This window comes from Danio rerio, chromosome 18, assembly GCF_052040795.2.
Source record: "Danio rerio strain M-AB ecotype USA chromosome 18, GRCz13ab, whole genome shotgun sequence".
NCBI classification, from domain to species: Eukaryota; Metazoa; Chordata; class Actinopteri; order Cypriniformes; family Danionidae; genus Danio; species Danio rerio.
The window spans coordinates 7,551,272-7,566,291 of NC_141038.1; the positions used below are offsets into that span (position 1 = coordinate 7,551,272).

At 38.3% G+C, this 15,020-nt stretch overlaps 1 protein-coding gene across 5 annotated transcripts in view; it reads left to right on the forward strand.

Moving 5' to 3' along the window:
* Nucleotides 1–15,020, forward strand: part of ptprq (protein tyrosine phosphatase receptor type Q) — a 134,028-nt gene that overhangs the window by 95,543 nt on the left and 23,465 nt on the right. For all 5 annotated transcript variants that reach the window (XM_087292747.1, XM_087292746.1, XM_087292748.1 and 2 more), the window contains 10 exons: nucleotides 1,881–2,156; nucleotides 2,288–2,439; nucleotides 2,537–2,678; nucleotides 4,571–4,852; nucleotides 6,095–6,421; nucleotides 11,425–11,543; nucleotides 11,628–11,814; nucleotides 13,949–14,190; nucleotides 14,445–14,511; nucleotides 14,598–14,756. In XM_087292747.1, coding sequence (XP_087148873.1) covers nucleotides 1,881–2,156; nucleotides 2,288–2,439; nucleotides 2,537–2,678; nucleotides 4,571–4,852; nucleotides 6,095–6,421; nucleotides 11,425–11,543; nucleotides 11,628–11,814; nucleotides 13,949–14,190; nucleotides 14,445–14,511; nucleotides 14,598–14,756 — 1,953 coding nt within the window. The remainder of the gene's footprint in view (nucleotides 1–1,880; nucleotides 2,157–2,287; nucleotides 2,440–2,536; nucleotides 2,679–4,570; nucleotides 4,853–6,094; nucleotides 6,422–11,424; nucleotides 11,544–11,627; nucleotides 11,815–13,948; nucleotides 14,191–14,444; nucleotides 14,512–14,597; nucleotides 14,757–15,020) is intronic.

Below are 15,020 nucleotides of genomic sequence, written 5' to 3' on the forward strand. Positions count from 1 at the left end.
ACCGAGACAGGAAAGTAACTGCATTAAAATAGGCACTGTCCTGGTAAATAAACTACGTAGTTGCAATCTATACAAAATAGAGAGATCGACTTAGAATATCCCTTACCAAGTTAATAATGATTTGAATAGCTGTAGTTAGAAATCACGCTGTTTTAATCTTCTAAGCAAAGGCTTATTATGAAGTCCTGGCACTATCTTGTGGATGGACAACGTCAACCGTCTTTGGCTAATGGACGCCGACGCGCTGTCTCTCAGAAATTATAAATATTTTGAAATAGGCACTATCCTTATAAATAAACTGCAAAGTTTCAATCTAAACGACAACTAAAAAGCCCCAAATGTACATTATGTTGTCCAATAGCTGCAATATTTGTCAAATTGTAGTGGGTTTATTGATCTGCTCTCACTCTATGTAGACAGAGTAATACACAAAGGTGAAGAGGCTGTACGAGAGCTGTTATTGCAGAATATCACACTGCTATCAGCCAATCAGATTCGAGAACCATATAGATAGATACAGTGGATGGATGGATGGATGGATGGATGGATGGATGGATTGATTGATTAATTTTTTTTATACTTTAAAATAGGAAAATTAGCCAATGCTCTAGCTAATGGTCTAATTCGATTCAGTGATTTAAGCTAAGCTAAACTAAAAGTGCTCCTGGCAGACCTAGAGATCAGCTTATTGGATTCAAAAATGGTAAAATGTTGGTTAACTCCAGGAGAGCTGTAAAATGAGTCTTTAAAAAAAAGTGTTCCTTTAATGTTTAACGATTAATGGTTGATGACAGATGGATGTTTTTTAAGCTGTGCAGTGTTTGCAATTGTTTGATCTGATATTTTTTGTTAATAATTTGAGCAAAAGATCAAGTTTAAAACAAGCCCATTTTTTACCAAAATATTACAGATGAAGTATTTGTAGGAAGTGTCTCTAAATGGGCAAAGTGGTGGCACAGTAGGTAGTGCAGTCGTTTCACAGCAAGAAGGTTGCGGGTTCGAGCTTCGGCAGGGTCAGTTGCCATTTAGTGTGTTGGAGTTTTGTGAAATTATCCGTAGTGTATATGGGTGTGTATGGATGTTTCCCAGATATGGGTTGCAGCTGGAAGGGCATCCACTGCATAAAACATATGCTGGATAAGTTGGCCCCAGATTAATAAAGAGACTAAACCGAAAAGAAAATGAATGGATGAATGAATGAATGAATGAATGAATGAATGGATGAATGAATGAATGAATGAATGGATGGATGAATGGATGGATGGATGGATGGATGGATGGATAGATGGATGGATGGATGGATGGATGGATGGATGGGTGAATGAATGAATGAATGGATGAATGGATGTATGGGTGGGTGGGTGGATAGTTGAATGAATGAATGAATGAATGAATGAATGAATGAATGAATGAATGAATGAATATCTCTGAATGACTTAAACACATCTGCAGCCACAGGACCTACTGTTTGCTGACTAAACAAGGTCCTTATTAGCTTTTTATTAGAGTTTTTTTAATCAGGTTTAGATCAGGACTCAAGGCTGCCATTTCATTATTTTGTTTTTTCAATGTGACACTGAATGTCAGCACTGTTGGAAGGATTCAGTCTCTTCAGAAAGGCTGGAAAAGTAAGTAAAAACTGGAAAGTTAGGCTGTCTGTTAATAAGAGTCAGATCATTAAAAAAAAACACAAACACTACCAGTTTCCAGAGGGCATATTACAGAACGTTATTTTTTTTACCTTAGGTTTTAATTAAGATACTGTATGATGAGTTTAGGATTTAGCAAAAGAACAAGACCCTTTTTTTATTTTTGCCCATATTTATCAATGATGCCAGTGTTACCTTTAATAGTACATTTATGTGTCTGTATTCTTACAGTTCCGAGTTCTCCTCCATTGTCTGGATCAAACAAGAATCTCTCCAGCACCTCCATCCAGGTGTCGTGGTTTCCCCCAGTGGAGGCTAATGGCGAGATTATAGAGTATGCTGTGAATTTACAGGGTCCTTCCACCTCCAACAAAAACTACACCTCTGAGACACATCTGGTGCTGTCAGAACTCACTCCGTTTACGCAATACAATCTCTCCATCGCTGCGGTCACTCGTGTCGGTACCGGCCCCCCGGTGGTTCTTTCACTACATACTGATGAAGCAGGTCAGAGACGCACCACTATTTCTGCTCAGGGGCAACTGCTCTTAACGTTTGAATGTGGAATTTATTTGATATCACCTGCTTTGCAAATCCAAGTGTCCAGGCTTAATGTGTGTACTGCCCAATGTGTTCAGGCCCGATGTCTCCGCCACACAATCTGACTATATTTAACCACACTGCAAATTCAGTGTGGCTTCAGTGGGAACCAAGTCCAGAGCCGAATGGAGTTGTACAGCTTTACGGATTCAGAATACTGGAATTGAATACAGACTCTTTCAGATATCAGGTACGGCACACATATGTACATCTCTACACAGTATATAATGTGATGATATATTTTTCTGAATGGTTAATGAAACTTAAATGCTCCCATTTTTCCCAAGAACTCATCTGATGCGTCCACACAAGCAGAACTGGGTGGCTTCAAACCTCATAATTCATATGAAATCAGTGTGTGCACATTCACTAGAGCAGGAAATGGAGATCAGTACAGCCTGCCTGTCTTATTCACCACCAATGAATCAGGTAATACATATTCACTGATGCATTTCACTGTTTTAATGATTCTCTAATATGCAGATAAGGAAAAAATTAAGGGGCCACTTATATTTTGCTTAAACTGCTGATGACATCTTTTAAATTTAACATAAACGTAATTTAGAGCGTTTTACATAAAATAAGAAAAGTACCATAATTACCAGGTTTGTGTTATTTTAGGCAACATAATGCCAATGTTTTTACTTCAGAACAAATTAGAAATCAATATTTGGAGTAAAAACATTCATATAATAACTATATAATAACATTCATAACTAGGTTAATTAGGTTGGCAGGTTAGGGTAATTAGGCAAGTTATTGTATAATGATGGTTTGTTCTGTAGACTATCGAAAAAATATATAGCTTAAAAGGGGCTAATAATTTTGACCTTAAAATGGTTTTTAAAAAATTCAAAACTGCTTTTATTCTAGCCAAAATAAAACAAACAAGACCTTGAAAACGTCTTTGCTCTGTTAAACATCATCTGGAAAATATATTTTTTCCCAAATATTCTGACACTACTATCTGAATGTCGCAGCAGAAATCGAGACTCATCAGACCAGGCAACATTTTTCCAATCTTCCATTGTCCAATTTTGGTGAGCCTGTTTGAATTGTAGCCTCAGTTTCCTGTTCTTAACTGACAGGAGTGGCACCCGGTGTGGTCTTCTGCTACTGTAGCCCATCCACCTCAAGGTTGGAAGTGTTGTGTGTTCAGAGATGCTCTTCTGCATACCTCGCTTGTAACGGGGGATTATTGTTGCCTTTCTATCAGCTGGAACCACTCTGGCCATTCTCCTCTGACCTCTGGCATCAACAAGGCATTTGCGCCCACAGAACTGCCGCTCACTGGATATTTTTTCTTTTTCTGACCATTCTCTGTAAACCCTAGAGATGGTTGTGCATGAAAATCCCAGTAGATCAGCAGTTTCTGAAATACTCAAATCAGCCCATCTGGCACCAATAGCCATCCCACATTCAAAGTCACTTAAATCACCTTTCTTCCCCATTCTGATGCTCAGTTTGAACTGCAGCAGATCGTCTTGACCATGTCATTTGCGTTAATGAGCAGTTGGTAGCTAGATTTGGAAGACATGCTAACAGACCTTTAGAGAATAAAACAACTAGTAATGTTTTACTCAAACCCATATAAAAGCATTTGTGTAGCAATATTTATTTTGAAACATAATATGCAACATGGAAATGGATTTCTGTATTTAAATGATCATTTTCTTCACATGTTCAGTGCAAAAAAATTAAATAAGCCTTTTCCAACCATATTATTGATATAATGCTTTATTTGGTTGGATGCATATTTATTTATTTATTTATTTATTTATTTATTTATTTATTTATTTATTTATTTATTTATGTGCCTCAACGTTTATGTAGTGATTGACTAGATTTACTAGAACTTCATCTATTTTAATTTATTTAGTATAATTTGGCTCTACATTTGGAAGTGACAAATGTAAATTATTTATTTTGATTTTCCTTATGTATGTATGAAAAACCTAATTTAAATACAGAAACACTTTACCATTTCACATAATCCATTGTTATGTTGCATATTATATTTCATTTGCTTCTCATATGCTTCCAAAAACCCTTAACTAATGGATCATGTAAGTCCAGATACAATCCAAGTGGTCTCTTGATATTTTCCATAGCTGTATAGAAAGATCAGAAGATTAATTTAATGCATCCCTGATGAATAAATCTATTATTGTATTCTTTAAAAATCTCAGTTTGTCAATTTCAAAGCAACAAAGAACTGCACATTAAACTGCACAATCCTTTTCTGTTCAAAACGGAAGGATATTTAGATTATAAAGAATAAAATAATAAAAATATCTATGGCTTCTATGTGTTTATTGCAGTGTCAGATGCTGTTGGGAATCTGAGCTGCTCTGGATTGGATTGGGATTCAGTCTACATGGAATGGGAGCTTCCGGATCACCCTAATGGAGAGATCCTGTATTACCTCATTCGCTCTGGAGATCTGGAGGATGAGGCTCACCCTGTGGTCCTCACACACACTGTGGCGCACACGCTCACTGGCCTTTCACCTCACGCTTTCTACCTCATCATTGTGGCTGCAGTAAATTCAGCCGGTGTGGGAGAAGAAGCAAACTGCAGCGCACACACTCCACCAGAGTCAGGTACTGCAGCTGAACTGTGGCTTTCATAGTTTTCAACTGCACTTTAACTGTATATAAATGCACAAACCTGTACAAGAAGTAAGACAAGAATCAAAGGGCACCTATGGTGAAAAATCTACTTTTTAAGCTGTTTGGACAGACATATATGTAGGTATAGTGTATAGACGGTCATATTAGGGTGATATAAACACACCCAGTCTTTTTTCTTCAACTTAACAACATAAAAACAGTGGACCAATGGCGTAGGAGTGCTGTCCCCCCGCCCACCAATATTGATTGACAGGCGCATCACCATATGCTCAGTTTGTTGATTCACGTCCGCCATTTTCAGCGTGTGAGTCAAAGCGATGTCACTAAAGGAACACCCTTGCTCTATTTTCAGATGTAAGGCTCATTGGGCTCAACACAAGATCAACATTCACCACATGATCGCACTTTAGCTGTTTGCATTTCTCGCGATCACAGAAGCTCCCTGTGAGTGTGATCTTAACTTGGTGCATCTGGAAAGTGCGAGCCTCTTTGCCTCACCTGAGTGTCTCTCCATTGGAAATAAATAACAAACTTGCCTGCAGGTCACACACCAGAAGCGCCGTTGGTGATGTGCAGCTTCACGCCACGCAGCGCCATGCATTTCAGAATTCTAAACATAGGTTTCTATCAGGGTACACACAACGGCGCTTCAAGTCGGCAGCCGTGGCGCCCAGCCACGATTCGGGACACTTCATGTTTCTGCCGCGCCACAGAGCGCCATCTGAATAGTTTCATTTTAAATAACATGCAAATGTCCGTGTCTGATGTGCCGTGTCGCGGGTCTAATCGCGTCATCCAGTGCCTCAGTCAAAGTTAATTCAGTGTGGGTGGTTATTAGTCTCGGTGTACAAGCTCGGAATTTTAAACTAGCACACAGTTGGCTGTTAAACTATACAAAGACACAAATGATTGTGGGCGGAAATTTGAAACTAACTTTCATGGGAAGCAACACGCCCCTAAAACAGCGAGCTGTGGACACGCCCCCAACATGGCACTTTTCAACACATCATAATAAAACATCTGAACTGTGTGTTGAACTGAACCTAAACTGGCACACTCAGAAGAACCATAATGTTAATATTAAATCATAAAAGAGGGGTAAACTACGTGCCCTTTAATGTTGACTCGTTTCTCAATCTTTTCTATCTTTACATTCCTCTTTACATTCACAAAAACAAAAAATTCAACCCTGTTTTCTTTCTCTTTCGGCAGTTCCCGGTCCCTCCCATTCACTGACCGTGACGGACGTCACCTCTGACAGTGTGTCTGTAAGCTGGCAGCGTCCCATTCATGTGCCAGGTCTTTTGCAGGGATACAATGTAGAGATCGAGCAATTATCCAGAAACTGTGAGCGGCAGCAGCAGCACGTGGAGTCTTGTATGGAGGCTCAGATCTTGGAATGGGTTGAAGGAGAAACCACTAGAGCCACACTGACCTCTCTGCTCAAATACAGACAGTATCGTATCAGAGTCGTGGCCTTCACCAGAGCTGGAGCCGGAGAGCCTTCAGAGTGGATCTACACACAGACGCTTGCAGGAAGTATGTTAAACACCTTCGTCTTACATAGTGCAGATAAGTTAGATATTATTATAAATTCACATATTTATGATAAATTCCTTCTTCCTACAATTTGGATAATCACTGCTAGATAGATAGATAGATAGATAGATAGATAGATAGATAGATAGATAGATAGATAGATAGATAGATAGATAGATAGATAGATTAGATAGATAGATAGATAGATAGATAGATAGATAGATAGATAGATAGATAGATAGATAGATAGATAGATAGATAGATAGATAGATAGATAGATAGATAGATAGATAGATAGATAGATAGATAGATAGATAGATGGATAGATTGATAGATGGATGGATGGATGGATGGATGGATGGATGGATGGATAGATAGATGGAACGATAGATAGATAGATAGATAGATAGATAGATAGATAGATAGATAGATAGATAGATAGATAGATAGATAGATAGATAGATAGATAGATAGATAGATAGATAGATAGATAGATAGATAGATAGATAGATAGATAGATAGATAGATAGATGGAACGATAGATAGATAGATGGAACGATAGATAGATAGATAGATAGATAGATAGATAGATAGATAGATAGATAGATAGATAGATAGATAGATAGATAGATAGATAGATAGATAGATAGATAGATAGATGGATGGATGGATGGATGGATGGATGGATGGATGGATGGATGGATGGATGGATGGATGGATGGATGGATGGATGGATGGATGGATGGATGGATGGATGGATAGATAGATAGATAGATAGATAGATAGATAGATAGATAGATAGATAGATAGAACGATAGAACGATAGATAGATAGATAGATAGATAGATAGATAGATAGATAGATAGATAGATAGATAGATAGATAGATAGACAGATAGATAGATAGATAGATAGATAGATAGATAGATAGATAGATAGATAGATAGATAGATAGATAGATAGATAGATAGATAGATAGATAGATAGATAGATAGATAGATAGATAGATGGAACGATAGATAGATGGATGGATGGATGGATGGATGGATGGATGGATGGATGGATGGATGGATGGATAGATAGATAGATAGATAGATAGATAGATAGATAGATAGATAGATAGATAGATAGATAGATAGATAGATAGATAGATAGATAGATAGATAGATAGATAGATAGATAGATAGATAGATAGATAGATAGATAGATAGATAGATAGGTGGGTGGGTGGGTGGGTGGTTGGACGGACGGACGGACGGATGGATAGTAGGGGTGTGACAAGACGAGACACAAGATTGGGTTCAGGAGACCAAGATGAGACGTCTATTCTATTTTTAAGAAATTATGAAATATATACATGAAAAAGACTTTTTCAACTGAAAATGTCACAAAATGCAAAACTATTTAGATGTTTATTTAAATCAAGTTGCAATGAATGTTAATTTACTTTTTAATAAATTCTATGCTGTAAAGGGCATGTAAACAGCAAAATACACTCACCGGCCACTTTATTAGGTACACCTAGAGGAAAAATATCCAGTGAGCTCAGTAAGTTCTGTGGCTGCAAATGCCTCGTTGACACCAGAGGAGAATGGCCAGACTAGTTCCAGCTGATAGAAAGGCAACAGTATCCAAAATATCCATTTGTTACGTTTATTTCTGGTGCCACATTCAGATGGTTGGGTCAGAATTTGGCATCAACAACATGAAAGCATGGATCCATCCTGCCTTGTAGCAAGGTTCAGGCTGGTGGTGGTGGATTAATGGTGTGGGGGAAATTTTCTTGGCACACTTTGGGTCCATTAGTATCAATTGAGCATATTGTTAATGCCACAGCCGACCTGAATATTGTTTCTGATCATGTCCATCCCTTTATAACTACAGTGAACCCATCACCTGATGGTTACTTCCAGCAGGATAACGCACCATGTCATAAAGCATGAATCATCTCAGATTGGTTTCTTGAAGATGACAATGAGTTCACTGTACTCAAATGGCCTTCACAGTCACCAGAACTCAATCCAATAGAGCACCTTTGGGATGTGGTGGAACGGGAGATTCGCATCAGTGATGTGCAGCTGACAAATCTGCAGCAACTGCATGATGCTATCATGTTGATATGGACCAAAATCTTTAAGGAATATTTCCAGTACCTTGTTGAATCTGTAAAGGATTAAGGCAGTTCTGTCGGCAACTAAGCCGGTAATAGTAAGGTGTACCTAATAAAGTGGCGGTGAGTGTATTTTAAGTACTCATTACAATGTTTCAAACATACTAGCTTAATAGAAAAATTACACATTATCTATAGCTTAATGTTGTTTTTTAATTGAACATTTTTATAGTTTCTAAAATCAATTAGTTCAGCAATATATAGAAAATTTAATAATATATTATATACAAATATAAATGGATTTGATAAATAAAAATGGATAAGACATGTTAGTAGACATCATGCATTATTCAGTTAATAATAAATTGAGTAGAACATGTTAATAGACTTCATGCATTATTATTTTCATTGTTTTCTCAAATTTAACTAAGTTTTGTTTTAGCAGTATTTTTTAAAGGGCTAGTTCACCCTAAAATCTAAATTTCTTCACCATTTACTCACAGTCAAGTGGTTCTAAACTTTTATGAGTTTCTTTCTTCTGGTGTACACAAAAAAAAGATACTCTAAAGAATGCTGTGGGGAAAAACAGCCATATGAAAGTCAATGGGTGATTCCTCCAGCATTCTTCAGTATATCTTCCTTTGTGTTCAACAGAAGAATGAAACTCAAACAGGTTTGAAACAAGTGGAGGGTGGTGTGTAAATGTTGACAATTGTTATTTTTGCGTGAACTGTCCCTTTAAACAACCTTAAAGTGATACATTTTTAGAAAAAGTAACACAGCATAACAACAATGCATGGGTTTCATTGTGTTTGAAACACACTAGACTTTTCATTTTGTTAGATGCTGTTATGAAATATCCGCAGTGTTTGGGGATCTTGTGAATCAGAGCAGCGTTCTCACAGCTTTAGCTCCATACTGAAAATCAATGGACTGTTGTTGAAACTCAGCCTGGTCCATTAGCTTTGATTCAAGATTTCTCAACAGATTTTCCACACATTTGCCCTTTGTGGAGAGCGCTCTTTTGATTCTGTGTGGGAGAAACATCAGAAGTGTGTGGCTGTGCAGGGAACATTTAATAATCCTCCAGAGGATGATTTTGAGCTACAGTGTAAGATTTCCCTTGGGTTGTCACATGCACACTATACAGGCCACATGCACAGTAAAGTTTCAGGACTGACAGTCACGTTTAAATACAGGAGTGTGTTTTTAATACTTAAAGTGTGTTTTGAATACTCAGTTCAGTCATTTACAGAGTCATTTTAACTGGATGTACATTTGCATATAGTCTTTTTAGCAGACACCTTGGTCCTTTGAGGAGGCATTCAGCAATTCAACAAGAAGAGGCAATGCACACAAGAAGTGCTAATTATACAAAAAAACTGTTAGTGGTCAGATAATTAAGTGTTAGAGTAAGGAGAGGAAAGTGTTTTTTAGAGAGAAGAGTGTTTCACAGGTGGTTTGTCAAACCCACTTACTTGTGTGAAGCACACTTCTTAAATGCATAATGGGTTTTTTTGTACTACTATAGTTAGTAACCATATTTTAATGCTCATCAGAGATGTGTGTCTCTTAATAATAAAAACCGCATGGATATGGGATGATTAGACTTATAAACATATTTATGCGTAATCATCCCTAAACATAAATGCTGCAAATGCATTTTACTATTCATTCATTCATTTTCTTTCAGTTTAGTCCCTAATTTATCAGGGGTCGCCACAGCGGAATAAACCGCCAACTATTCCAGCATATGTTTTATGCAGTGGATGCCTTTCCAGCCACAAACCAATACTGGGAAACACCCATACACACTTACATTCACACACCCACACACTATGACCAATTTAGTTTATCCAATTCACCTAAACTGCATGTCTTTGGACTGTGGGGGAAACCGGAGAACCTGGAAGAAACCCACTTAAACACGGAGAGACCCACACAAAAATGCCAACTGGTCCAGCCGGGTCTTGAACCAACAACATTCTTTAATGTGCCGCCATGCATTTTAGTATGCACATCCAAATACTTTCCAAATATGTCCTGTAAAAACACACGCTGTACAATGATTTATTTTTGGTCTGTTTTATTTAAATCTGATTGTCGCTCTGAAGCTTTAAATTGTGTATGTGGGAAGTTAAAGAGATAGTTCACCCAAAAGTTAAGTTATGCTTTCTTCTGTTGAACACAAAAGCAGATATTTTTAAAAAATGTTGGAAACCGTCAACAGTTGACTTCCATTGTGTATTTATTTCCTACTATGGATGTCAGTGAAAACCAGTTTTCAGCATACTTCAAAATATCTGCTTCTGTGTTCAGCAGAAGAACGATGCTCAAACTGATTTTGAACCACTTGAGAGTGAGCAAATGGTGAGTATGTTTAACCTGTGGTATATTTCTTTAATTTAGGAGTTGTGCTAGTCGTGTAAATTACTGTCTTATTAACTATGTATTTACAGAACTAGATTAGGTACAGAACTTGAACTAAAGAGCAAATTTAGTTGCAGTATGACCACTGAAATTTTCATATGTGTTTCTTTCGTATTCATATGCAATAAAATTGTCACGTACACAAAACTTCCACTCTGAATCCGATGCGTATTAATTAATCCATTCTGAAAACAGGCCAAACATTGTGTCATAACATTATCTGTGGCTCATGTGACTTTATTTTGCCTTTTGCTTGCACGGTGGCTCTGAACTGTCAAAACACCTCTCAAAGTACTTTTTCGGATGTGAAAAAACTGAAAAAATATGACACCCAAAAGTTTCGGAGGCAGTGTGTCAATACGATTGACACAAGGTCGAATTTTTTTTTTATTATGCGAAAATTACAGACAAAAAATTTGGATTTAATGTGCAATAACCTTTCGTCTTTGTTGCTTTTGTCTTAGACCCTGACGCTCCTCCTGGCGCTATCTCTGTGGTTCCTTCTGCCAATGGGTTGAAGATTGAGTGGGACAAACCATCAGTCATCTCGGGGCCCACATCATACATCATCGACATCACTGCTGTGAGTTAACGAATTTGACAATTCATCATTTATTTGTTCACTTCTAAACAGGTCTTGCTTAACTTTTTCTTTGTCACTTTCTAGCTGGACGGTTCGGGATATAACATAACTTTAGTGCGGCATTCAGAAGAGATCAGGACAGTGATTGTCGGGAACCTGAGTGCATTTACTCTGCACTCTGTTACCATCACCGCCTTCACCGGGTCACTTTCCAATGCTCGCAGAGACGGCAAAGCATCTGAACCTGTCCTCATCAGAACCTTGGAGGATGGTGAGCTTATTTGTGCAGGCTTTGTTTATTAGATTTCCATTGCATGCATAAGTTAAAACAATATTTCATACAAAAATCACAATGAAATAATTAAAGTAATGATTATTAAAATTTTCAAGCCATCCTGGTTGTATATGACTCTTTTTTTCAGACAAACACCGTTGGAGTAGTTTTAAATCTTATCCTGGCTGTTTATTCCATACTGTATACTCGTGTAGCCCTATTTTAAGCTTCCAAAAAGCACAAAAATATTTTGTAAAACTAACACACACCACCAGGGGGTTATGAAGCGACTGCCGAATGCATGTTCTCAACTTTTCATGACGCATAATGTACAGAATCTGCAGGCAAAGGACATCAACATGACGTCATATTGATGTTGTAACCCAACATACCCCAACGTCGTGGGGACGTTGGATTTTGTTTGGAAATAAAAATCAGGTTGACGTCAGAACCCAACATTAGGCCGACATCAATGTCCCACATAAAATCAACCAAATATCAATGTCTAATAATGTTACACTTTGACGTTGTGTGGACGTTACAACTACGACATCTATCAGACGTTGGATTTTGGTCTCTTTCCAACACAACCTAAAATCAACCAAATATCAACGTAATTTGACATCATTATTGGACATCAAAATAACATTGTCCTTAGACGCTGGCTAGACATTGAGTTTTGGTCACCTGATGTCATGACCTAAATCTAACCAACTATTACCTGCTTGTGATGTTGTGTGCCTGCTGGGACATTGCTTTAGTGGAAGCTCTGATGAGAGTAGGCGAACGAGAATAACTAAACACTGGCAACTAACTGAATGTTAAAAAACAAGACTTCACTGTAAGGAAAGAAGAGCTTAAGTTTTTTTGCACAGCCATGTTTGTTTTAACCAAAATACATCGCCAACATCATCATTGCCATTGTCATTATCCTTTTAATCTTTATCACCATCATCATCATTGTCATTTTCATCAGCATTATCGCTGTCATCATGTGTCATGTTGTCAACATCATCATCATCGTCGTCATCATGCATCATCTGTCAAGCAAAGAAGTTGTCAAATGCTTTTGAAAGCTCCCGGATCTCAGTGATATGAGTTTATAATTTACTTGTTTTAAATATTTTTGTTACAACCCTGCTGAAAAAAACAGCTTAAACCAGCCTAGGCTGGTTGGCTGGTTTTAGCTGGTCGACCAGGCTGGTTTTAGAGGGGTTTTGGCCATTTCCAGGCTGGTTTCCAGCTATTTCCAGCCTGGTCTTAGCTGGTCAGGCTGGGAGATGACCAGCTAAAACCAGCTTGACCAGCTTAGCCAAGCTGGGAGCCCTGCCTAAATCAGCTATGTCCAGCTTAAACCAGGCTGGTCAAGCTGGTTTTAGCTGGATTTAGCTGGTAATTTTCTAGCCTGACCAGCTAAAACCAGGCTGGAAATGGCTGGAAACCAGCCTGGAAATGGCCAAAACCCCTCTAAAACCAGGCTGGTCAACCAGATAAAACCAGCCAACCAGCCCAGGTTTTAGCTGGTCGACAAGGCTGGTTTTAGAGGGGTTTTGGCCATTTCCAGGCTGGTTTCCAGCCATTTCCAGCCTGGTCTTAGCTGGTCAGGCTGGGAGATGACCAGCTAAAACCAGCTTGACCAGCTTAGCCAGGCTGGGAGCCCAGCCTAAATCAGCTATGTCCAGCTTAAACCAGGCTGGTCAAGCTGGTTTTAGCTGGATTTAGCTGGTAATTTTCCAGCCTGACCAGCTAAGACCAGGCTGGAAATGGCTGGAAACCAGCCTGGAAATGGCCAAAACCCCTCTAAATCCAGGCTGGTCAACCAGATAAAACCAGCAACCAGCCTAGGCTGGTTTAAGCTGGATTTTTTAGCAGGGAAAAACACATGGATCCATTTTATAAGACATGTGTTAACCGCCTGGTGGCATTTGGGTTAGTTTTATGACAAATTTATGCTTCAAAATACGGCCACTACACCATAGAAAAGCCAGGATAAAATGTAAAACTTCTCTGACTGTGTTTGTCTGACAAAACAAAGTCAAATGCACTGAGGATAGCTTGAGGCTGAGTAAATTATGGGTCATTTTCATTTTCGTCTTATCTGTTGCTTTAATCACACTTGTGTTTTCTCCAGAGCCCAAAGATCCTCCAAAAAACGTGACATTGACAGTGATTCCGGAGGAAGTGACGCGTGTTTATGTAACGTTCTCCCCACCGGATGAGCCGAACGGAAACATCAGCGCATATCGTGTCGACATCTACCGCAACGGGCAGCTGGACTTCTTCATCAACAGCCTGTCTGTGATCAGCAACCCAAATAATACCATGACAGCCATAATTGATGGATTAAAAGGTGGATTTAATTACAGCATAAGGGTAAGAAAATAAAACATGAGCAATTTAGGGTAACACTCTATCTGGGATACTTGCATCATATAATACCACATTAAGTACATAGCAACAGGTATTTAAAACTGTATCTAGGTAAAAACTAAGAAGGCAGCTCCAAAAATAGAAAGCGTTATTTGCACTGACTGTTCTTAATCATTGTATTCATGTGGTTTTAAATCCTAAAACTATGACTGCTCATAATAGTACTTCCAAAAGTAAACCGCATGTATTTGTTGCAGATAGCAGCTGTGAATGGAGCAGGTTTTGGACCAAGTTCGGAGGTTCATGTCACCACAGGTGTGAAAGGTATGAAAAAATATAATCATTTATTAATCAGCTATTCTATTTTGTTGAAGTTGCTGTCATTTTAAGAGCCTGATGGGTTTATTTAGCTCCGCCCAAACCGAAGAAGACGCCGCGGGCAGCTCTGAACAGTGCTGGTGTCATCATCTCAACCTCCAAGACCATCACCATCGAAATGCCTGAATGTTTCTTCAATGATGACCATGGACCAATTCAGAAAGTCCAGGTCATAGTTTCTGAACCCGCAGGTATGAACAACTGACATTTAACAATATATTTATACTACCTGACAAAAGTCTTGTTGCCTATCTAAGTTTTAGAAACAGCAATAATAACATGACATCTAGCTGATCATTTGGTGTCAGAAGTGGCTTATATGAAAGGCAAAGGCCTCTGGATTATGCTTATTTTAGCAAAATTAAATATGATCATGCCTTGATTTTTAATGATTTAATTAGGCCAGTAAGGTTTGACTTTGCTTAGACTAAAGTCTTGTCAGTGAACAGAAATAA